We start from the raw sequence: 26,781 nt of genomic DNA on the forward strand, positions 1-26,781 counted from the left end.
ATATTCTAAATTTTAAAATCTTACAGTATGTTCTGTTTAATTTTATATTTATCTCAAAATTATTCAGCACAAATCGAAATAACTGGCGGGTATATGGCAATTTAGTCTAAGTGTGAGCAAAAACCGAGTCAGAATAAACCGAAAAAATCACACCGAATAGAAAAGTTGTTAATATGGTTTGGTTTTGAATTTTCAGGAATTGCGGTTTTCGGTTTCGGTTTGGTTTGAAGACTCGGGAACCGAACCTAACCGAAAACCAAACTTCCATCTTGGTTGGGCTTAGGGATGGCAATGGGGCGGGGTGGGATTGGGGAAGCTATCCCCATCCCCGTCCCCGCTTGTATGGAGAATCCCCATTCCCGTTTCCATTTATTTGATGGGGATTAATCCATCCCCATCCCCATACCCATGGATTTCCCATCCCCATGGGGATCCCCATATCCTCGTATAATTTTAATATAAATATTTAAATATTTTTATTATTTTTATGAAATATTTGAGAAAAAAATATAAACCATTCAATATTAATAATATAAAAAATTATAAATTAAATTATCCCAAAAATTAATTAATTATCTAAAATATTCAGCAATTTTAAATATTAAAATAAAATAATTAAAATAAAATAAAAAGTCATTACAAGTAATTACTAAATATCCTGATAATTAAATAAAACTATTAAAAAATATGAACAATATACTAAACATTATTACAAATTATATAAAAAAATTATACAAAAATAGATCGGCTCCCCATGGGAACGGGGATGGGGATCCTCATGGGGTGGGGACTACACCCCCCGTCCCCTCCCCATCCCCGTGGATGGGGAATAATCATCCCCCATCCCTGCACCCATGGGGGTATTAGTAGGGATTCCCCGCCCCATTAGGGGCGGATCCCCATGGGAATCGGGGAATCCCCTCCCCATTGCCATCCCTAGTTGGGCTATATGTGTGTGTGCGCGCACGCAGACATATATATATTTATAAATAAATTAAAATACTAAATTTATTTATCATTAGCACTTTTATTGAAAATTAAATTCAACCATCACTAATATTATTATATTCAATAAAATTTTAATAATGGTTTATTGAAAATTTGTGCTTATTTTGTTTTTTTATTTTATTTTTTATAATTGAAAAAACCGATCGGACTAAACTAAACCAAAATTTTTGGGCACCAAACCAAGAAGACTGTAAACCAGACTATGAAGTTTTGGTTTTATTTTTCTAGGGGTGATTTGGTTCTGTTTTGATATTTTTTACTCTAAACCGAACTGAACCGTGCACACTTCTAATTTAGTCATGCAAGTGGTACGAAAATAAAATTAATGAAATCTAATAATTTAAATATGTTTATAATACTGAAAAGGATTAAAACTTTAAAGTAAAGAGTGTATAAAACGTTTGGATTAAAATCCTCTCAAATTCAAGTATAGTTTGAGAAGTCAAATTCCACAAATTTTCACCATTTTTTTATCTTATAAATGAGGTAAATTAATATAATACTCCTTCCGGTCCATAATATTTGTCACATTTAAGAAATTTTTTTGGTCCATAATATTTGTCATGTTATAATATCAAGAGAGCATTAATTACTATTTTTTCATGTTTGCCCCCCATTAATTTATTGAAAGAATACAATAAACAAATAAAAATAGTAATCATAAATGTAAACAAATTTTAATGTAGGGTTAATTTAGTAAAAGTGTTTACAAATTAAAACATATTAATTGCTTTCTTAGTTCTTGTGTCAAAGCTAAATGCGATAAATATTATGGACCGGAGGGAGTAAGAACTAGATATTTTTAATCTACACCATTTATACATAAAAAATGGTGTGGATCGTTAAATTTGACCTCTTAAATTTGTTTGAACTTTAGGGAATTCGATCCAAAAAAATTCAATTTAAAACATTAAATTAATGAAGTACCAGATGCGTCGTTAATTGGTCATAATAAATATTAAAAATTATTATAAAATTAGCATAGGCAATTTATAAATTAAAATTTAATTTGAAATTGTAATATAAATATCAGGGATAATTATGTTTTCTTTAAAAAAATATTATAAAATAATAGAAGTTCAAAAACATCTTAAAAAATAGATTATATAATCAACACAAAAGATCATCAACAAAAAATTTAGTATTTTCTATATTATCAACAAAATCGACATTAGCTCATCAAATTATGATGATGCGTGCTAAGCTTGAGAAGGAACTTAAAAAGAGCAACACTAAAAGAAAAAATGATGTTCTCTCGAAAGTTAGCTTGGCATTGAAGTTAATTGCTCTCAATCAGAAGAAATTACCGAAACCTAAACCGTCCCCTTTGGCTGCTTCATCATCTCCGGCAGAGCGGTTTCCGAGGCCGAGGAAGCGGGCGGTGCTGATCGGAGTGAGTTACAAGCGGCAGAAATATGAGCTCAAGGGAACTATCAATGATGTCAAGAAAATGAAGAGGTGGTTGATCCGTAACTTTGATTTTCAAGAGGACAACATTCTCATTCTCGCAGGTAATTGATTCTGTCGTTAGGCATTAAATTATTGCTATGAATTTGTAGTGCTCAGAAACTGAAAAATGAGCATCAATTTTGATAAATTTATGAAGTATTATGATCAAGGGCCAACGACCTGAAAAATAGTAATTTAAACCAAAAAAAAAAACAAATCTTACTCTTGTAAATATAATCAAAAAACTTATCTTTTCGATAATTAGTCGAATAATAATATTTTTTCCTAAGTTTACCAATTTTAAAATTAATAATAGTAATATGTACATTTGATCAATTTGGTCTATAATTTTGTGATTTGTGTTCATAATATTTAAAAAAAAGAAGAAGATAATGAGTCTAATTACTAAATAAAAAACATATTTTAGTCTTTTAATTGTTTTTTTATGATAATATAGTCCATAATTGGTGTAAAAAAAATTAAGAAATTGCCAATCCAAGTTTATCTAAATTTTAAATAGATAATATCAATTTTTTATTATGATTTTTTATATATTATGAAAATTATTATTTTTCTCTCCTAAAATGGACTAATTCATAATTAAAAAAAATTAAATAATAAATTGTATATTATTCTTATCAATTAGAATCTTAATATTTTTTAGGCAATATACATTTTATATATTCATATTTTTTATTAAAATGATAAATGAAATTTTTTATAAGATTGTGACAATCTGATCCGTCAATTTTATAATTTGTGATCAATATTTTTTATTTTCAATTTTAACAATTTTCGGGCATATAATTTTCATTTTAAATCCATATAATCATTTTTAACTAAAATAAAAGATTTATTGCGTATGAATTTATGTGCTATTATTAATAATATTAATAATAATTTTTCTAAATATGGACTAACCCGTAACAAAAATAACTTAAAACGGTAAATTATATCGTATTTATAACAATTACAATCTTCATATTTTTATTTGATGTTTGGATATAATTGACTCAAAACGGAAAGTTAAAAGACCAAATCATCATAATTTTTTATTCATTATATATAATTATTTATCAATTTTACAATGAAGTATAAATATGTAGAAGATGAAGTCGAAGCAGATTTAATTCCAACAAAAAAGAATATCGAGACTAGTATGAAATGGTTGATGGAGGATTGCCGCGCCGGCGACTCGTTAGTGTTCTACTTCTCCGGCCATGGCTTGAGACATCCAAATTTTGACGGCAATGAGGTAGACGGGTTCGATGAAACAATTTGTCCGGTCGATTTTAAGGAAGCCGGAATGATATTTGACGATCAAATATATTCGACCATCGTTGATCCTCTTCCTAAGGATGTTACTTTACATGCCATTGTTGATGCTTGTCATAGTGGAACTGTTCTTGATCTATCATTCACTTATAACAGGGAAAGGTTAGCACTTCGATTCATTAAAAAGTTGTTTCATTTATATGAGATAAATGTGATTATTTATATTTATTTATGTAGATTACTTGAGTATTTACTAAATAATTGATGCAAAATTATAAAAATGGCTTATTAATGTTTTTTTATTTGGTTAAACTAGTAATTTATAAGTAACTAATATAAATGATATTAATGATGGATCAAATAAATAATTTTTTTAATATGAGTTTTTTTAGATTTAATTGCAAACTGAATCACTAATTTTAGGGTAATTTATAACTATAATATACACTTTTAATTTTAGCAATTTCAAACACCAAATGTCAATTTTTCATAATTTAAAACGCCGATTGAATATCTGATTCATTTTGTTGTTGTGAACACCAAAAATCTATAAATTATATATGTACAAATGTATTCGTTATTTCTAATAGTAAAAAAAAATGTTAGCATTTGAAATTATTAAAATTAATTGCAAAACACAATAAATTTTGTGACGGTGATTTACTTGATGTGAATGTTGGATGATAAGAATTCCCGATATACTTTTGTCACCGGTATCGACAAAAGTATGTCGATAATTCAATATGTGTTTCGATATATCAAAAACTTGAAAGTTGATGTTTGAAATTTTTAAGTTAAATTTTTTTCTTTTTGATAATTTTTTAAGTTAAAAGTTGGTGTTGTAATTATAAAACACATTAAAGTTTGTGCTTTTATATGTACTTGATTCTAGATTTTTTAACAATCACGGATCAAAAATTAATTATGACAAATTATTTCTTAATTACAATTGACTTAGGAAGATTTGGGAAAATAGCAACCCTTCAAACTCTACAAGAAGAACAAATGGTGGATTAGCAATTACAATTAGTGCTTGTGAAGATGATCAAGTGGCTGTAGACACTGATGTAAGTAATTAAATTAATCATATGCATTATTTGTTTTAAAAATCATAACATATAATTATTATTTTTTTGATAATTATAACATATAATTATTTTTTTGAATAATTATATGTGCAGGCTTTTAGTAAAGATTTAACAATGAGTGGCGCATTAACATATACTCTAACAAGTAATGTGAAGGAGAAGCAAGAAATCACATATGGGCAATTACTTGACAGTATCTATACTTCAATTCAGGAGGCTGATCGACAAAGATCCCTTGCTAACAGGATCTTCAAAAGATTCTTCACTCGCAAATTATTACAGGTTTGTTTCTCACGTTTTCGGGTTTTGAACTTTGAGTTCTTTCCGTTCTATATTTGCCAAAAAAATTAAAAAAATATAGAAACATTTGTCGTTTTTATCAATTTTAATCGAACTTTTTATTTATATTAATTATATAGGCTTAATCATCAAAGAAACTCAAACTTCTGCACGTGCAGTCAATTCTAACCAAACGTTTAACAGTGTTACTTTTTCGATGAGTATATTTCAGTTTTAGCCAATTATATGATTTAATGACTTATATATACAAAGAAAAAGTTAAGTATGTTTAACCTTTTTCAATTTTAATCGAACTTTCTAATTTATCAATTGTATCCTAATTTTTATAGGTATTTTATAACTGAAAAAATGCTAGGTTTGACTATAATTGAAAAAAATTAGAAAAGATGGACCTTTAATTAAACTAGATAAATATCCATAAATAGAATTTAAAAAATTTACAATTTGCGTTTTTTAAAAATTTAATTAGAATCAATTGAGGCTCAATAATGTTTGATTTTTTGTAAGACATTATAACATTGTAATATAATTTGAAGGATTCTATTTTAATTGTAGTTGATTCTGTTCAATAGAACACGTAACTCATTGATATTTGTACATGCAACTTTGCAGAAACCTCAGCTTTCAGCTTCTGAACCATTTGATGTTTATGAGAAGCAGTTTATTTTATAACAAGGTCTGATTTAGAGGAAGGGTGATTACAAGAAAGTCATTTTCTTCTGAAATATGATTTTTTTGGTGTTCTGAAACAGAAAATACTTTGTATTTTATTTGTATTATGAAATAGAGGAAAAAATCATGAATGGATTAAATTCAAAAAAATAAATGCAATGATTGAACAGAATAAAAAAAAATCATGTCTTATGGAGAAATTTTTAGTTAGACTCAGTTCACCGCATCTGTGAATTAATTTTATTATATTTTGATACGTCATTAAAATAAGGGTTAATGTCATAAAAATTCACCAAGTTTACACGTTTTCTCAATTTAATCACGTTTTTTTAAATTTCTCATAAACATATACCAACTTTCATTTTTTTCCAAATTCATACACGGTTCATTGGTTAAAATGACTTACACCTCAGCAAATTGCACCAATAAATAAGTGTCACGTCAGCACCGTGTATGAATTTGAGAAAAATGAAAATTGGTGTATGTTTATGAGAAATTTTAAAAAACGTAATTAAATTGAAAAAACATGTAAAATTGGTGAATTTTTATGATATTATCCCTTAAAATAATGATAATTGTATAATATTACTATTCAAATGTGTAACTGTAAATAAATAATAAACGAATTTACAAAATTGTCATCATTTTAATAACATATCATAATATGATAAGTTTAGTTTATGGATGACGTGATGGATTGAGTGTGCATAATAATTTCTCCTAAATATGAGATTATAGCAAATAATCTTTAGTTCGGTAAGTCGTAACCAATTACTAAAGTCAGTGATAAACCCCATAAATAGAAAAAGAAATAAAAAGAAAAAAGAAATAAAAAAATTAGAAAAAATACTCTCTTTTTAAAAATAATATGATTTCCTACCTCAAAAAAGAAAAGATAGAGAAAATACCTCATCATTTTAATGTTTTTAATTTTTTACTCTAACACCTATTTATATTATAATTATACCTATTTTTTATTATTATTTTACTCTAACCATATTTTTCTACTCTTAACCGACAACTGTCACTTATTTGCTTTTTTTCCCTTTCCTTTTCTCTTTCTTCTCCATTTCTTTTTTTCTTCTTCTATGTTCTTTTTTTTCCGCCATTCTTTTTCTTCATTTTCTTCTTCTTCTTTATTCCTTCTTCATTTTTGTTCTATTCTTCTTCATCGTTAATTAATCATTTCGTCGTCGCTCCACCATCATTCCGCCGCTGCTCAGCCGTTTTTCATATTCAATTTTAGCGTTTTTTCCTCGACTCGTGGTGATAATACGATTTGTTTAACTTTCAGATCTAAATAAATTACTCTTGAATTTTCTCAATTTTACATCTAAAAATCTGCATTAAAAATGTTTTTATACATAAAAAATGATTTTCTGAAAAAAAAAAATGCTTCTGATTATCATATGAGTATCATCACTGTATTATCATGCAATTATCATAACACTGCATTAACAATGTTTCTATACACAAAAAATGATTTTCTGAAAGAAAAAAAAACTGCTTCTGATTATCATATGAGTATCATCACTGCATTATCATGCAAGTATCATAACACTGTAGAAAAAATTAATTTTTTATTAAAAAACAGCATCTGATTATCATGTTATTATCATATCGTTATCATAACATTAACTATATAACTATGATAAGGTTATGATAATGCAAATGTACGATAATGATAATAGTATGATAATGTTTTTATGATAATATAATGATAAGCTTATAACAGTATGATAATATGATATTTACATGGAAAACAATTTACAGAAGTAGTGTCATATGATAATGTTTTATCATATGATAACGAGATGATAATATTTATGGTACATATATGATAATATCTATGATAATGTATGGTAAAATAGTGTCTGATTATCATGTCGTTATCATAACACTGGAGTATGATAATTAGATGATAATGAATTATGATAAGGTTATAATAATTGGATGATAACGTACGTGAAATTAGAATTACAAAAAGATTCATGACACCAGTATGATAATCAGATGATAATAAAATAATAAAGTTATGATAATATGATACCTATATGTAAAAAAAATTACAGAACAATTATGATAATGAGATGATAATGTAAAGATAATATGATACATGTATGAAAAAAAATTACAAAAACATTATGATAACGAGATGATAATGTGAAGATAATAGTATGATAATATGATACATGTATGAAAAAAATAATTACAAAAAAATTATGATAATAAGATGATAAGGTGAAGATAATAGTATGATAATATGACCCTATTATACTTCATTATCATACTATTTTCTTCACATTATCATCTCGTTGTCATAATATTTATGTAATTTTTTTCATATAGGTATCATATTATCATACTGTTATCATAATTTTATTATTATGTCGTTGTCATAGCATTATCATTTAGGTACAATAGTACATTATCATCTCGGTATCACATGATTATATTATGATAACGAGATGATAATACAGTGATAACAACATGATAATCAATTTTTTTGTAGAATATTTTTCTTTATACAGTGTTATGATAACAACATGATAATACAGTGATACTCATATGATAATCAGAGACTGTTTGTTTTTTATAAAAAATCATTTTTTTTCTGTAGTGTTATGATAATCAGATGCTGTTTTTTTGCAGAAAATCATTTTTTGTGCAGAAAATCGTTTTTTTTTATCATAACATCGTTTTTCATGCAGATTTTTAGATCTAAAATAGAAAACAATTCAAAAGTAATTTATTTAGATCTAAATATTATAAAAATCGCAATAATCTAAATGAATTAAAACAAAGTTTGCTAAAATAAAATATGAAAGAACAATGCAGTGACAGTGGAGCGATGAAGAAACGACGACGGAGCGATGAAGGAACGAAGAAAAAAGAAATAAAATGGAGAAGAAAAGAAAGAATAAAGAAGAAGAAGAAAATTGACAAATAAAAAAAAGAAGAAGAAGAAGAAGAGGAGAGAGGAGAGAAAAAAAAGAGAGAGACATATAAAAATATGACAGCTGTAACATGATAAGAATAAGAAAATATAATTAGAGTAAAAAATTAAAGAAAAGTAGGTATAATTATAATATAAACATGTTTTAGAGTAAAAAAATAAAAACATTAAAATGATGAGGTATTTTTTCTATCTTTCCTTATTGAGGTAGGAAATCAAATTATTTAAAAAATAAAGTATTATCCTAATCTTCTCAAAAAAAAATAGGGTGCAAACTAAACTAAAAAAATAATATGGTAATAAAAAAATAAAAGTAAAATAATCTAGAAACCATCCACTTTTTAGCATAGATTCAATTTTATCTTATTTTATATTTTTCACTTTCAATTGTACCCTAAATCATATAATTGACTTCTTTTTCACTCGAAATATGAAATAAATCATTCATGTTAAGCAAGTATATATTCTAAAAAGGCAAATAAATACGAACGGTGTGGCCCTCGCCCAAACTTATAGCATGACTTCTTTCTGGACAGAGTTTATAAAGGATGTGGAGTCGCCACTTAACTCGGCTAGAAATGTCTTTTGTATCGACTCGATAACCTTACTCGATTCTAGATAAGATTATTGTACGTTGACTAAAAACTAGGGTTCGTGTACCTTACCGAAACTCTTGTGTTTGGCTTATTGACTTCTAATTTTACTTACTAAATACATGGTATCGACTCGACATACATTGCAATTCACAAGATATGGTGCTGGAAAAGAAACATTTATGAAAGCGCGTAAACAAGTTTGACTCGCATATGACTCGATCTAAACTAGCTTTTGAGGCGAGTAGCAGTTACTCCTAAATATTCATCTACACTTGGCGGTTTCTAACAAGTAATAAGTCTGGCTGGTCTGGATAATTTACATGCACAAAGCCTAAACCGGAAGTTTAAGTTTTGATTGATTTTATTAAATGATTCTTAAATGACCTATACAATTTTTACTACTTTTTCATGGCAGTCCTAAGATGTCTAGGTGATAGGCTGGATTTGCTTTGATTTGCTAAATTACGTGTTTAGTCCTTTAGCATGTTAATATTGATCTGGGAATGCTTTTGGAAAGCAATAAGCAATGTCGACATGATCATGTACCGTTGTTTAGACATGGAAGGTAAGGGATACTTTTGAATCTCGTTGACTTGAATTCCTTGCACTCGCGCAGTGTTTGACTATCGGTCTGGTCAGAACGGGTCCTCGAGATGAACATGATAGTTGTGCGTCTCGTCAATACGGTGCTAGTGGTTTGAGCCGGGATCTATTCCAAGTTTTGGATAGGCCTGGAACGCGGTCTGTAAGTTGCTGGGTTTGCTGGTCACGGGCCCGTTATATACTTTATGTTACATTATTGGGCTTTTGAGCCCTATTTATAGTGGGTTTGGTCCATTACGGTGCATAATATTAAAATACATTGGATTATCTACATTTGGGTTCAAATAGGGCCTGATTTCGAACACGAACGAGCCTGAAAACACCTCTACAATCTAGGATCGAAGACTGGAGGATATGGAATCAGGAATTCTGAAGCGGGGAAGGAAGAACACGGCGCCATGTGACTGACGGTGCTGACAGTTGGAGGTGGTACCGCCGTCGGTTGTGCTTAGCGGCGGAGCCGGTCATATTGACGGCAGCAGTTTTTCAGCAGTTTACAGCTTTGTTTTTAGCTCGATTCTCATTCGTTTCAGGTCCGTTTTTTGTGCAAATACAGTCGGCATGAGTCCTTGGTTTGTTTGATGATGAAGTGGATGCGAAATACAGGTTCAAATCTGTAATGTGCTGCGTTCTTAGAGAATTAACATGTGTTTTATTGTTTTTATGGGCTGGAATCAAGTGTGATTTGTGTGTGTGAGAGGTGTAGAATTCGGTTATGGCTAGGGTTTTTCTAATGGAGGAATCGAATTCTTATGCTATTTTTAGGACTTGTGTGTCACTCCTAGCCAGACTGTTTAAGGCTTTTTATATAGAGATAATTAGGGTTTTCAAAGATTCTAATTGGTTACCGTTTTGCCAATTGCAATTTCAGTGGAAGTTGAAGACTTCAGATTTTGAAATAGAGTTTGAAATCTTAAAACTACATTTTTTTATTAAATTCGAATTTATTTTTGATGGTGAGGGAAAGGGCGCTAAAGTCTATTTTGGTGTCTAAAAATGCCAAAAAAGGCTTTTGGGACCTTACAGGTTTGGGTACGGTCAATTTCAATCCGTAAAACTTGCGGATTGGTCCATAAGCCTCTAAGACATTGTCATTAGTCCAATTTCTGGACTTAGACTACAATCGTTTTGGATTTTTATGGGCCATTTATAGGTGCATTTTACACCTATGATTAGGAGTCTTTTTCGCATACTTTTATTATACTTTGATACGCTTTTTCCCCATATTTGTGTGCTTATTATGTGTATTAGCATTTCAGTTAAAACGGAGTAATGTGAAGTGTTTCGGGCTTAAAGAAGGAACAATTCAAGTATTGGAAAAGGAACGAGTCGAAAAGCGAAGAAACGAGCGAGATTTGGGGAATTAAAGGAAGGGCTCGATCGAGCCCTTCACTTATGAAGAGAGGCTCGATCGAGCCCCATGAACAAACACATCCAGAGATTTCCTCAAGACACAAGGCTCGATCGAGCCCTCACTCTTAAGTGGATGGTTCGATCGAGCCCTCTAGTAGAAGGTTCGGAATTTGAATTTCGAAAAAAGACAAGACTAAAGGCTCAATTCCATTTTAGGCCCAACACTCCTTTAGTGGGTGTCCTTTGTTTACCCCTTTTGTAACCCATATAAATAGCACTTTATCTCATTTTAGGGTATAGACAAGTTTTTAGAAGTTTTTGATTATTCTCCTAGTTACTTCTTTTAGCTATAGCAATCATCTTGAAGTTTTATTTGTTGAAGATTTTTATTACCCATTTCATGTTCTTGCTTTCTAAATCTACAAAGGTAATTAGTTCCTACTTAGTAATGTTTGTTATTCATTTAATTAGTATGGTTGTTATTTCTATTATGAGTGGCTAAATCTCCCATGTTTGGGGGTTGAGATGAAGCTTATGAATGCATGAATTGGGATTTAGGGTTTTAGGCTTGTTGTTGATTGTTCTAATTGATATTCTTAATGCTTATTTTAGTTTAGCTACCTAAAACATTATTCTAGGTTGGTTAACACTTTGAGAGAAGGTTAATTAATTGGATAGATTGGTTAGGATCCTAATTGATAACACCATGAGAGTGGGTTAGAGATTAGGAAACCTTAGAGTGGATTGTTAATCACCAATTGGCTTGTTAATCGTGTTTAGTGCCACGAGAGTGGATTAGGCTTGGTTGGTTGGCTTATTTGTAGTTTTGTAGCTCTTTGAGGCTCGAGAGAGCGGGAGTTATTCTTTAGGAACGCTCGGTTCACGTTTTGAAGCCCTAGACCCGAAACCATTGATTGCATGACCTAAGCGGAGTTTCAACCTCCAAACCTCTTACAACATTTGAATTCTCATTTATCATAAACCGTTTCTAGTCTTTTATAATTGTTAAATTAGTTGTTAAATTTAGTAGTAATTGCAAAGTTGGTGGTAGTTGAATTGTTAGTTTTAAATTGATACTTTAATCGAAATCTTGTTACTTTCCGAATTGAAAATCAGAATCTGCGTTTGTTCACTTTAAGCCTCTTATCTCCGTGGGATCGATACTCGACTTGTCGAGTTACTACAAGTTAGCGGGTAAAATAGCTAACAGCCATTTACGCCTAATTGCGTTTTAATCCTCCAAGTTTATAGTTATACACTGATTACACCTGCTTGGATTCCAGCAAGCAAATCTATAGCTCATCATTACTTCTCTCTCAATTGGACACTTCAGTCCCTTACCACTTTTTACATGTCCGGAAAATATGTGTCTACATGTGGGTTGGAGGACGGTGGCCTTGTTGTAGAATGCAGCTACAGAGTCGGAGGCGTTCAAACATCGAAAAAATTAATATCATTAATTTATATTTAATAAAAAATTATTTATTTTTATTTTTTAAAATTTGTGGATAAGGGGTTTTTTTATTTTATTTATAACATCAAAAACTATTTGAATTTTATGTTAAATATTAAGGATTTATTTTAATTTTTTTGAATGAAAAAGATATCAATTCAATTTTGGATATAACTGAAAGTGAAATTATAAAATAGGATAAAATTAGCGATTTTATAAACTCAAGATAAATTTGAAAAAGTGCGAACAAAAGAAGTGGGCTTTAAATCATTTTACCATAAATGAATAATTAAAACAAACGGTAAGTGCTTGACGGATCCAGAGATGCGGTGAGATTCAGTATGGAAGGATCTGTTAAATGGGTTGTGACTGTGTCAGATCTCCTATATAAGATAAATGAAGGGTGATGGCAAGAGGGTGAACTTTGTGCTTTGCCCCAAATTCACTCCAATACTAAAATCAGTGGAATATTGATTTTATGGTATTAAATATATATCAAATAAAGGAATGAAACTATTATTCTTTTATAGGCTTTTTCGCGTGGCCTTTCTCTTTTCAACAATGTGGAACTTTTGAATTTTGTGGTGTTCTATCATTAATCCCCTCCCCCCTTGTGCTAGTTTGCATCATTTAGGTATTTATGCCTAAGTGTATTTTGATGCAATTTTAATGGTCGTAGCATATGATTCTCTCTTAACTTTACTGTTTTTTCGAGTTCCATGTGCGTTTATTTTTCGGACGCATGTCCGCCCCTGTGGATATTTTCAGATCTTTACAAGAGCTTGAGCATCATTCTCTTTTTCTTCTTCCCTTTCATCGCATACTATTTATTTGGCTTTCGGATGTGGAATGTCGCTCGAATGATATGTCATTGGCATTTTTAGGAATCATGTTACTTTTTCCCATTGTTAGAGATAACTGATGTTTTGGAGTTTTGCTCCGCTTCTCTATTATTTCTGAAAATGGTGAAAGTAAACTAGATTCTTTCATGCATTTGTACAGAGTGACCTTTCAATTTGACTTGTTGCTGGGATGTTTACCCTGACCTTTTACTTTCAAGCTACTATTTCTCGAATCTTGGAGTCTATTAGGGGTACAAATGTTACTCCAACCCTAAAGTAACCTTTAATATATGAGAAAGTAACCTGATTCTTTCATTCGTTCTGATAGATGAGGCCCTTCATTTCTTTTCGCTTTTTCTCTCTGGTGTTTTTCTTTTTTGCATGCGGCGGTATCAATACTTCGCTTTCTATTTTCATACAGTTGTTTTCCTTCTCATTGTGTTTTAATTTTCTCGGGGATCGATCGCCTGTTATTATTTTCTTGTGTTTGACGGTTACTTGCCCACGCCGCCTCGTTTTATGGGAATTTCTTTGTGTTGTATAAAGGATGTTTTTTCACTTTACTTCTTCTTTTATTTATTTTATTTATTTTTGTCAACTCCTTCCTTCTCTCTCCATTTTATTGTTTTGTTGTCTTGGTTTTTGAACCGTTATTATTTGATTTACCCCTTCTTTTTCCTCTTCTTATAAATAACCCTCAAGTGGTATTTCCTTGTTTTCTTTTTCTCAACTCTCGACTATTTTCTTCTTATTTTTCTCTGCTTCTTTTCTTTCAATATTTCTTTTCACTAAATTTTTGATGCTATAGATGATGGCTTTCTTAGTGATGATGACATCTTCATTATGTCCTTTCCAATGTTGAAGCGCCCTTCTACTCTTACTACTCCCCTGGTCTGCACTTCCTGTTCCACTACTATTGCTTCCCTCGCTTCTCTTCTTTCTAAATATGCCTCACAATTCTTAGGCTCCTGCCCTGTCCTCGGTGTTTACTGATTCGGTCGCTATTTTCACTATTCCTTCTAATGTCGCTGCTGCTTCCTTGGTATTACCTTCTTGGAAGAAAGATAGAAAGCGCCAAGCTACCTCCTTCATATTTTGAATCGCTTGACCAGCATGCTAAGTGAGATGCTCCTCGATCCCTCTCGGCTCTCAAGGGGAGTCAGTGGATAGGGATTGCTATGTCTACCCCAAGGGGTCTTCTTTGGATGCTGGTCATGTGCGTACTTCTCTGAACCACTTTTTTAAGAGTAGAGTCATGCGTCTCCTTATGACAACATGTATATGAGGGATGTCGACTCTTCCCTCTTTGACCAAACCCTTTGTGTTTTAGATGGTGTCCGCAGGTTAGAGGGTGAGCGTGCCCAGCTGTCCCAATGGATTGAAGGTCATTCATATCTTAATGCGCAACTAGAGGAGATGTCTAAGAGTCTGGAAAGAATTCGAGAGTATTCTCGGAGGCAAGGGAAAGAGATTGCGTCCCTGAAGGTTGCTAATGGTGATTTGAAGGCCATCCTTCATGATAAGACTACTCTTGCTTCCTCTTTGGAGAAAGAGCTTGACCTTCGTGGCAAGTAAGTTGAGGAGCTTTAGAAGTCTGCTCGTGTCTGTGACGATCGTTGAATATGGAGAAGGCGCTCAATAATGCCCGACTTGATAAGAGCAAAGCCGTTGCTGAGAAGGAACAGATTGAGTTGGCTTTTCAAGCGATTAAGGAGCAACTAAAGGAATCTATTGAGGTTGTTCCTCTCATGTTCTAGTAGTATCGTCAGCACGTACGGGTGAAAATCCTCCAGGCTCATTTAGGGACGGATGTATCCTTTTTGCAGGTTGACTTGGGTCATTTTAGGGGCTAGTATTTATCGGCTCTAAATGAGCGAAGGCATCCTCTTCCTCTCGGACCTTCCGCTTTTGCGAATGTTTCTATTATTGCTTCTTCTTATCTGCTAGCAATGGTTTCTGTTGTGCTTCCAACTTCTCAACCCCAGAAAGGGCCATGCCTCTTCTTCTATGGTCCTGTGTCTCAACTCTTGAAGGATTCCACAGGCGCTGCTCCACAAGCAAAAAAGATGTAGCTCAACTGTTGTTGCGTATTTTCTTTTTGTTTTTTTATTGTGGTGTTTTTTTTTTTTACTTTAGATGAGGGAGCGTGGCCTTTATTTGTTCCTCGCCTTTGCTTAAGTAATTTTATAAAGATGCTAGTTCTCCTTTTGTATCTTTTTGTTGTTTTGTGACGTTGCTGCGTTGCTCGGCTGACGATCCTTTTCCTTCTTTTACTCGTTTGCTTTTGTGTTGAGCGTTTCTTCTTGCACTTTATTTTGCGAGAGTTGTTTTTTTCTTTGATTTTTATTTTTGGTCGTTGACTTATGAGAAATATTTCTAGCATGTTTTGGCCATTTCCATTTGAGAAATATTTTTTATATGTTTTGGTTGTTGACTTATGAGAAATCGTTCTTATATGTTTTGCTTGTTGTCTTATGAAAAATATTTCTCATATATTTTGGCCTGGGGAGCGCATCACTTTTGTTGTTATTTGTTGACGTTATATTATTTTCTTCTTATTTATTGTAGTTAAGGGATCAGGCCCAGACATGCTCGAGGATCATGGCCCTGACATATTTATTTCTCCTATTTTTCTAGTTATGTTGCTGCTTTGCTAGTTTCTTGAAAGTGCTTTTTAAATATTTTTCTTTAAAAATCTTTACAATGCTTTTATATTTCTCCTCGTATTTCATTCTTTATGTGGTTGGTGGCTAAGGATAGAATTTCTTCAAATGTCAATTTTTTTTTGTCGAGGAGTTTTTTCTCATAATTAAATTCCATGTTTGATTTGCTTGGAGGAAGAGATAAATAGTCTCATAATCATTCGTTATTGTTTTGTTTGGAAAGTTTGGAACTACATTATGAGATTGTGCAATATTAGGTAAGTAATTCCTTCAACAATTCACCAATTTTTTTTATATTTGGAGTTACATTTCGAAGCGGAGATATCGTTCTTTGTGGATGTCTACTTATTTATTTTTTTATAGATGAAAACTATGAAAAAATCATAATAAGAGCGTTTGCAAACACGAGTTGTTGGATATTGACTCTTTAGTCTATATGGGTATTTGTCGAGCAATGATCTTTTACAAGGATGATAATCTGGGTTTTTCTTATTCAGCCAATGGTGTATATAAATATCTAAAGTTTTTTTTTGTAATTTTTTGTTGCTCTTTTAAAGTTTTTTTTTTCTTCCATTGCTTTGTGGTAGAGTTTATAAACCCACTAGATCGATGCCCGCGCGTTGCGCGGATTTGATAATAAAATCTACAATAAATAATTTTGTTATACTATCATATTTGATACATAAAAAAATTGAGCACTAAATATATTAAACAATTTTCTTTCATTATATAATCATAGATAGTTGTAACTTAACACCGTGGAATATAATTCATGTATATCACCACTAAGAAAATAAAGAAAAACAATGTCATTTAAACATGCTTTCTAACCATAAATTAACAATCTATGTTCTTTTTTTCTCTTACAATAAAAATGCATCAATTGAGCATAAATAATAAAAAAAATCAACTATAATTTTTTAAAAATATAAATATATTGTCATTTGAAAAGATGACAAATACATACCTTTTTTTTAGTATTCAAGTGCATATATGTATATAATATAAGAAATTATGTATATGAAATTTGTTTGATGTTTCACATTATTATGTTTGTATCAATAGTCAATAAATCTATTTACATTTAGATATTTTATTTAGATATTTGCAAAGTTACTATAGTCACACAACTTTAGTTATCACGAAAAAATCGCACAAAGAAAATTTGGTTGTCACAACATGTAATTCTCATTTTATTTGAATATGAATAAAATTATTTTAGTTAAGATTATGGAAAAACTTTGAGATATTGGAGCTAATTAAATAGATGAACTAACCATACTTTTCATTTATAAAAATATAATTACTACTTAAACTATAATATATGATCCTTTCTGTTAATTATAAGTGAAATTTAAATATCTACATGTCCAGTACCTATATTTTTGGAGAGGATGGATTATTATTATTTTTTCTTAAAAAAAGAGAAACTAAAGGAGAGAGTACGAAATTTTAGTTTGATGTTATTATAATTTTATCTTATCTACACATATTTAAAAGAGAAACACTTCACTAGAAAGTTTATAATCTATAAGTATGGCATTTGATCGAACAAAATTATTTGTAGGAGGATTGAAAAGAGAGACTAATGAAAAGATATTAAGAGATTCTTTATCTGCTAATAAAACCTTCATATAATACATGGAAAAAAGGTTCAGATTGATGATTAACTTTTTGTTATACTAACTAAAACCAATTTGTATTAAATTTGTTTATGAATTTTAACTTTAATGTATTTATATATGTATTTATGAAACTGTTGAAATCTCGAATCAAAGGCAAGAGTTTATTATAGAATTTATTGTGTATAAAATTTGCATCAAATTAAAAATTCAGCTCTGCGTGGAATTTGATTATTTTGAAACGCAGTTATTTTTTTTATTATTTGACTGATTTAATTTTTGTAAGGAATACATATCTTAAACTTTTATTAATTTATGTACGTAGAACTATTAAGGTCTCGGAATATGTACTGATTTACTGAATATATCATATTTATCATACATGTATAATAAATTAATTGGTCATATCTTACGCTAATATATGAATACATGTATTAGCATCTAGGGTTAGAATTTTATATTCAACTAGTCGTAAGTTCCGCGTAAATTAGAAATCTTAACTTCTCACCAATTGGGCATTATCCTTTTGTATCAAATTCTATCAATTAAAAAGTTGTTGTAATTTAAACGTGATTTACTAAATTTAATTAAAATAATTTAATTAAAATAAGTATTTTGAAAAAAATGGAAACTAGTAAAAATACTACTCTATTTGGTTAGACTGAATGAGAAGAGTCCGTTGCTCTTCTAAATTATTTAATATATAAATAAATATAGATCAGTTATTCAAAAAAAATATTTTTTATATAACTAAAAAGGAGAATTTTTATTGTTTGTAAAAAGAATTGGTCTCACGATCTTAATAAATTTTACCCAATATATCTATTATTTAAGATATAATTTATTGATTCATTCTGCCTTTTAGTTTCGCCAAAAATGCATATATGGAAATTAGAATTTTTACTTTATCGTCTTTAAAATAAATTTTAAATATTTTTTGCATTGAGCAGTATATGTTTCGTTTTCAACTGATTCATTGATGAATATAGGATCCCAGCTAATTGATTCTTTCTAATGATCAATCACAACTCATCTTGAAGGCTGGCATTTCTAAGAACCAGTTATTGATTTACCTTTGGAACCTTTAAGACAATTTCAAACATGAATCCAATTCCATCTTTTTCTGATTATTTAATTATTCTTTAAAATGATTAATAGGAATCAATCATGAATTGGAGATATTTTCCCTTTTGGGTTACAACTCAAACAAATTAATAGAGTACATAATTATATACTTCAAAAATTTGCATGAATATCTTCAATCATCAAATCCACCGAATCTTTTTGAAAAATAATAAATCTAAATCTATAATGAAATTAATAAATATGTTATTGTTCGTAAAGAAAAAATATCCCAAACTCGAACCTTGAAATTTATGATTGGAAAATCTTTCAGTTTGATATTTTAACCGAACTGATCTAAAAACAAACACAGGGCTTGATTGAACTAAAATTAAACTATAAAGATTAATATAGAGGTTAAAAAAACCAAGTAAGGTTAATATCAACTAGAACAGTCTGATTGGTTTTTGCGTCTAATTTTATTGTTAGCAACTATATTTCAATTCATCACTCTTTCTTCAAGAGCTCCATAACAAAATGCATAAATTTGAATTCTCTAAATCATTAGGCCTTTTAGTAATTAGTGGTAATAATGCCTATAGATATATACCATTACACTTGATTTAGATTAAATTAGGTAGCAAAAAGAGATCTTCAATTTGTACTAATATGAACTAGCTAATACAAATTAAATATCCACTATGATCTCATAATTTACGCATGTTTTCTATAAGTAACAACAAGAGCTAAAATATCCACTAAGGTCCTTAATAATGTGCAGAAGATGAGAAAAACCCACTGAAGATCCCAACAAAAGAGAACATAAGATTGGCCTTAAGATGGCTTGTTCAAGGCAGTCGAGTTGGAGATTCATTAGTGTTTCACTTTTCAGGCCATGGATCACAAGTGGCTAAAAATGACATGAATGAGAGTGAGGGATTAAATGAAACTTTATGCCCTCTTGACTATGAAACTCAAGGGATGATTGTTGATGATGAACTCTATGAAACTATTGTGAAACCATTGCCTAATGGGGTTGTGCTTCATGCCATTATTGATGCTTGTTATAGTGGCACCATTCTCAATCTACCATTCATTTGCAAGATGAACAGGTAAATAAGTTTAACTTTGTCAAACAAAACATTTTCCTGCTCTAAAAATTGAGGTTAAAAGTCCGAGTTTATAAACTTTTTATTCTATGTTTCACTTTGATGTCAAAATTTTAGTTCATATCAAAGTAGCTAGTATCATAAATCTAGTGTTTAATTTAATATGGCTATCTACGGCGCCACAACATATAGCGACTGATGTGACAATACATTTTAAGAAATTTTTTTACATGGACGCTATATCATATTGGAAAGTGGCAGGATACTATTGCCTAAAATAAAAATTAAATTTTTGGTACCATGTTGATATGAAATGGAACATTTTTACTAAACTAAAACATATGACAAAATTCAGCACCATTCAGCTTTTTAATCACTAAAAATTACAACGGCTTATTTAGTTCATAAATTTTCCTAGTATTTTTTTGGTTTAATTTCAATATTTTAACATTATCATGACAATTGTTAAATAGGGAAGGGTACTATACATGGGAAGAGCAAAAATGCTTCCAGAATATCTATAAAGGCATAAGCGGAGGGTTAGCCGTTTGTATCAGCGCTTGCAATGACGATCAAATTTCAGTCGACACTACAGTGAGTAGTCACTTCGTAGTAGGCAAAACGCATATTTAGATCTTATAACGGCTATAATATCATGCAGTGTCGTATATTTCATGTGTAGTTAGTGCGACTGAAATAAAAATTTATTTGTTTTTTTAACATATTAAAAAATGCAGGCATTGGCAGGGAATATTGCAACAGGTGCACTGACCTATAGCTTCATACAAGCAGTGGAAAATGAGCCAGGATTAACCTATGGTCGCTTGCTAATTGCTATGCGCCAAGCAATTCGTGAGGCTAAAACTGGTGGATTACGCCTAACTGGTCCGATTGCTTCTCTCATAAATAGAACACTCTTTAACTCAGAGATAGCTCAGGTCCGCTATTACAACAAATTTCATAATTTTTTACAGCTCGAATTAGCCTTAAAAAAATTTAACAATAATCTATAAAATTTTCATAGAATAGTTATCAAATTCTTACATTTTGATAACCAAGTCAAAATTTTATCAACAACCGAAAATTACTAAATGAAATTAGAAAAAAATAATTACATACATGGCCGAATGAAAAAGTGTTTTTCTAATATTGTTGTGTCATTTAGAAATAAATATCCATTTTTAAAATAAAGTATAGTTTTGATAATTTTAAGAGCAAATTACTCTAAGGCCCCTCACGTTTGTCATAATTCACAGTTTGGTACCCCTTATTTGAAAATCAAACGATTTGGTACTCAATTTTGATTTTGTAAACTATAAGGTCCTTCTGTTAAATATAGGTACCAAATCGTTAATGGAATGAAACGTGAGATATCAAATCGTTTGCAAAACGTTTGAAAATGAGTTACCAAATCGTTAAAATAATTAAACGTGAGGTACCAAATCGTCTATATAATTGAAACTGAGGTAACAAATCGTTTTAAAGTAAATATCAAATTATTAACAGAACTAACAGAAGGGCTTTATAGTTTTAAAATCAAAACTGAAATACCAAATCGTTTGATTTTCAAACAAGAGATACCAAACTGTGAATTATGACAAATGTGAGGGACCTTAAAGTCATTTGCTCTAATTTTAAAGTAAGTAAAATATGATATATATTCTATTTTTATTATCTACGTAAGTAGAAATTAATCATAAATCATTCAGTGATGTGACGTTGATGGTAATATTAAAGTTTGATTATTAAAATGTAAGAATATAAAATTTAATAATTATTTTGTAAAAGTTACAACAAAATGTTTTTAACCCTAGAATCATGGATATGTGCAATTCTGCAATTTTAATGCATGGATAACTTGGTGAATCTTGCAGGAGCCACAGTTGTCTTCGTCCGACAAATTCGAAATTTATTGCAAACAGTTTTTACTGTAACACATTTGCCGATGCCTATGCTTTGTTGCTTATCCAATTTTACTATGGTAATCATAGAAATATCAAAATTGTATTATATAGTTTCTCAAAAAAAATTGTATTATATAGAAAAATATATACCATCTGTTCATGCAAAGACATAAATATAATCTATCAAATGAATAAAATTCACGTACATAATATATGGTTAAGAATTAGTACTATATAATTAAATAAAAATTTGTAAAGAAGTACGCGTACTAATGATTCTATTCATATATTTTCTTTCAAATACAACTATATGTTTATATATTGCATCTAAGCATACAATATAATATTAACGTTCACCGGAGAATTAGGAGCTTACGGGACAGGTTACACCATTTATTATAAGAAGGTTGAAGATTAGGCCAATCCGAATTAGGGCAACTCGTGAAATGGTGTAACCATAGAGACAAAACTCGTTCTTGATCTTCTTCTTCCTCGAGCATTTCAATTAGCTCTTCCAATACTCTTTCGAGCTCCGCTCTTTCGCTCGAGCTTAGAACCGGTACATCGGTTCCATTGCTGGCTCTGCATAGCAATGGCACCCAGGCCATTAGCATTTTCTTCTTTGATTCAATTTGTTGTTGTTGCTTCATTTCGTCTATTTCTTCAAATCCCAAATCTTTGGCGTGTTTGAACAAAAATGCTGCATATATCATATAATTATCAAACATTTAGGATAGTCATAACAACAATGATGGACTGAGGGCCACTGTTTTCTTATAAAAAATTTAGTTTATAATTAATTCCCATTAGGAGTTCTATTTTCTATATTTAAAAAAAAGGCCTAATGTCTTAAAAAAACCCGACCTTTTATCCCCTTTTCAATCATACCCTGACGTTGAAAATTTGTCAATTTTACCCTATTTTGCATTTTTGTGTTTCAATTGTACCCTGAAAAATTAAACTAACGTCTTTTGCGGTTGGAAATTTGTTTAAAATATTCTCCATGTCTCGCATATATTAATTGTATATTTTTAAAATTTATTTAAATTTAGTTAAATTAATTAAGAATTTATATTAGTGTTAATTTGATTATGGTTTTTAGTTAGTTTTTAAAAATAAAGGACTTATTTGTATTTTTTTGAATAAAAAAAAATTTAATTTCATGTTTAGACTTAATTAATTGAATGATTTCATCATTTAAGTAAAAAAATTAACAAAAATTAAAATATTGGGGTACAATTGAAAACGGAAAATTCAAAAGTGGGTAAAATTGACAAATTTTCAACGTCGGGGTGGAATTGAAAAAAAGTTTAAAGGTGAGGGGTTTTTGAGTGATTAAGCCTAAAAAAAACTACTTAAGCTTTTTTAATACGTTTTTACCATTTATGCTTTCAAATTTTTTAAATTGAGCAAATAAATCTTACATTTGACAAAAAATCATAAAAATAACTAAATATGTGAGGGACTAATTGTCTAAAAAATAAACTAAAAGTGTTTAAGTCCTTTTTCAAAACAAATTTAAACATATTATAAAGGATCAAGTGGCCGAAAAAAAAAACTAAAAACAATTATGCTTTTTCTCTATAATTTGTAAATTTGTTTTTTACTTTGGTATTTTAATTAAGACAAAATAGAATGTTCTATTATGCAAAAGAATTATTCTGCCCACAGAGCAAAGAATATTCTGTTTGTGCCAATAGTCAATAAGTCTATTCACATTTTGTTGACTTCAAGACCTTTTTAAAGAAAATAATGCAATGTGATTTCTTCCATTTCTGACAGGAATTGGTTAGGATGAAATCAGAAATAATTAATTTAATTATATACTCCCTCCGTCCAACTGTAATTGATAAAATAACTAAATTACAATAACCAATACAAACTAATAAATGATATAGAGAGTTACTTGTATACCCTTCTATTGATAATAGAGCTAATTAATGCTATTAGTATATTAGTTAAATTTTCATTAAATATTCACCATTTTTCCATAAAAGGCATGACTTTAAATGAGGGTAAAGATGGAAAATTAAAGGAAAAAATTATAGTTATGTTAGTTTTGTCAATTAGAATGGGACACAAAAAACTCCATATTTTGTCAATTAGAGTGGGACGGAGGGAGTATTCTCCTATTTTAGAGAAAAATAATTAATTTTGACTTTGCCGTTTTCGTAAGAAACAATCGTTTGACTAATATTTTATTTTTATTTAATCGAATTTATTGATTGCTAAATTTGACTGAAATAATACTTTTAAATCAATTAAAATATTTAAAAACTTAAAATCAAACTAATACATTTTTTAGTTATTTTATAAGGTCAATTCACCCCTAACCATAATTTTCATTCTGAATAAAAAACATAATTTTTACATTCCTTATAAAATTCTCACCAAATTCAAACAGTAATCTACAAATTAGCAATGCAGACCACTAATAAATGAATTTGATGAAAAACAAAAATTAAACTGAATTAACAAATTAACAAACCTGCAACTTTCACTAACGACCCTTGTAGCCTCGGCTCGGCTGACAGAGCAAGCCAACCCAAGTTAGAAGCCGAAGCCCATCTCCAAGCAGCTTCCTCCACACAGCCACAATCAGCCAGCTTCTTAGCCAACCAAAGCAGCTCAGCCGCCAATTTCTCCTCGGACCTTTCAACTCTAACCCGACCACTCCAAGCCTCCTCTTTAACAGACCAAACCGCCTTCAAAACCCGGTTCAACCTACACCTAACCGGACCAAACCCAACCAAATCCCGGTCAAGAATCTCCACCATAGCCGCTTCAAGCTGGCTTAAAGTCCTGGCAAACGCCGCCGCCAAACTTAACCTATTAATCTCATGCAAAACCTCAAGATTTTCTTGTTTATTCTCTTCTATAATCCTCTCCGCTAAACTTCGAACAACTTCATATTTTCTTGAACTCACCGGAATATCATTCACCAGAGACAACGCCTGCGAAAGTGCACGTGCGATGCCGGAATCTCCGTCGCCGCCGATCAAGAAACGGTCAGTTTTCGACGGTTTAGAAGAATCAAGAACGTGGAGAGACGGCAAAAACGATGCGATTAAGCGTAAAATGAAGAGAAAAAAAGTTATGAACATGTAACGAAAGAATTCGAGGAGTTTATATCGTTCGCCGAGGTTTATGAATGATTTATCGGCGTAAATGAATGCGGGGGTGACTAGGTTTTTGAGAACTAATGAAGCTAGGGCTGTAGGGGAGGTTTCTATTATGCCCATGGGAGATTTTTCTTGTTTGGTTTCCGGGAAAATGTTTTTTTGGTTTGGGAGAAAAAGAGTGAGATGGGGATTGTTTATATTGGTGGATTAGTTGGAGATGTGAAGATTCTTGTTGTAGGTTTAATTTGTAAGGTTTATGTAATAGGAAAATAGTTACGCCTGAAAATTACATGCCTTATGCATACAAAAATTTATTAAATTATTTTATACATTAAAAAATAGTTGTAGAAACTTACATGTGTATAATTATAAAAATAATGTATATAAATATAATTTTTTAATTCATATTTTTTTTAGGAATTTTAATTCATAATTAAGAACAACTAGTAATACATAGTAAATTGAATAATTAATGAGATTAAAATTGAAATATTATTATTTTTGTAAAAACTAAGTATATTATTAATATTTGAATTTTATTAAAAAAAATTATTTTAATGTTTAAACTTTTATTTTTGAAATTAGTATTTCAATATATTTAAAATGTACTCCCTCCGTCCCATTTAAGAAGGGACATATTCCATTTTTATTTGTCCCATCTAAGAAGGTCATATCGTGTTTTCTGTACAAATTTATATTGAACTTCCACTTTTATCCCTTTAGTTATTTCAATATGTATTAAATGCAACTCAATTTACAATAAATCTATACTATTATTAGGAGAAACTACACTAATAAATAGGGGTAGACATGACAAAATAAAATATTGTCTTATTTTATTAATCTTTGTGCAAAATTCATTTGTCTCTTCTTAAACGGGACGGAGGGAGTATTAAACATGTGATTTTAGTCCTTTTTATGTCACATGTATACTAAAAGACAAAAATAACTTTCCTTTCATTTAATTTTTTTTTTTTTGATAAGCCCATCCGGTTTCCAAGGTTTCGTCCTGACTAATCCGGATTCGACCCGCGTCGCGCACCTGCCTGGTGGGTGAGTCTTCCAGTGGAAATTTTCTGCATTTACAAGACTCGAACCCGAGACCTTACTTAAGCGATATCAAGCCGTTTATCACTTGAACCAACCCCCATTAGTTCCTTTCATTTAAATTTATACGTCATATAATAAAAAAAATAACAATTCTGTGCACAATAATATATTTATATATATATAGACTTAAAATGTTTAACCATATCATCAGCAAATTTACAAATTGTTTTTACCTTACTAACAATTTTGATAATCGGGAAGTAGCTAAAACACTCTTTTGATGTGTTTTTAAAAAATAAAAATATTATAAATAAATAAAATGGGGAGGGGATTTCCCGATTCCCATGATATAATTTATCTTTAATTTAAAAGTAAAATTTTAAAACATACAAAAATAAATTTAATTTTTTAAATCATTAGATCATATTAAGTAGCGAACGCAGCTGATTATTTGCAAGTGATTGTTGAGGACTGTATGGTTGTATGCAAGGACCGTGATGTAAGTTTAATTTCAATATGTCAATAGATCCTGTAACCAAGTGACTCATACTTTAACCAAATGGGGTAATTTTTTCGGTCGAGATCGCATTTTTGATGGAAACATTCCGTTTCCAGTTAATGAATTTATAATCGTTGTTGATCATTAATAAAGCG

At 30.2% G+C, this 26,781-nt stretch overlaps 3 protein-coding genes across 3 annotated transcripts; 2 read left to right on the forward strand and 1 right to left on the reverse strand.

Moving 5' to 3' along the window:
* Nucleotides 1–2,167: 2,167 nt before the first annotated feature.
* LOC126660694 (metacaspase-1-like) lies at nucleotides 2,168–5,966 on the forward strand. Its single transcript, XM_050354309.2, has 5 exons — nucleotides 2,168–2,519; nucleotides 3,564–3,894; nucleotides 4,691–4,799; nucleotides 4,914–5,102; nucleotides 5,733–5,966. Exons 1-5 carry the CDS (start codon nucleotides 2,195–2,197, stop codon nucleotides 5,790–5,792), a joined length of 1,014 nt encoding a protein of 337 aa, XP_050210266.1. The 5' UTR covers nucleotides 2,168–2,194; the 3' UTR covers nucleotides 5,793–5,966.
* Nucleotides 5,967–15,217: 9,251 nt separating this feature from the next.
* On the forward strand, nucleotides 15,218–22,064 carry LOC126661512 (metacaspase-1-like). The gene is made up of 6 exons (XM_050355363.2): nucleotides 15,218–15,331; nucleotides 15,449–15,638; nucleotides 19,724–20,054; nucleotides 20,525–20,645; nucleotides 20,789–20,989; nucleotides 21,926–22,064. Exons 1-6 carry the CDS (start codon nucleotides 15,218–15,220, stop codon nucleotides 21,983–21,985), a joined length of 1,017 nt encoding a protein of 338 aa, XP_050211320.1. The 3' UTR covers nucleotides 21,986–22,064.
* A 158-nt stretch (nucleotides 22,065–22,222) lies between these two features.
* On the reverse strand, nucleotides 22,223–25,334 carry LOC126660692 (uncharacterized). The gene is made up of 2 exons (XM_050354306.1): nucleotides 24,444–25,334; nucleotides 22,223–22,655 (listed from the first exon to the last, which is right to left on the reverse strand). The coding sequence occupies exons 1-2, from the start codon at nucleotides 25,195–25,197 to the stop codon at nucleotides 22,309–22,311; spliced, it is 1,101 nt and encodes a 366-aa protein (XP_050210263.1). The 5' UTR covers nucleotides 25,198–25,334; the 3' UTR covers nucleotides 22,223–22,308.
* Nucleotides 25,335–26,781: the final 1,447 nt, after the last annotated feature.

This window comes from Mercurialis annua, linkage group LG8 (assembly GCF_937616625.2).
Source record: "Mercurialis annua linkage group LG8, ddMerAnnu1.2, whole genome shotgun sequence".
NCBI classification, from domain to species: Eukaryota; Viridiplantae; Streptophyta; class Magnoliopsida; order Malpighiales; family Euphorbiaceae; genus Mercurialis; species Mercurialis annua.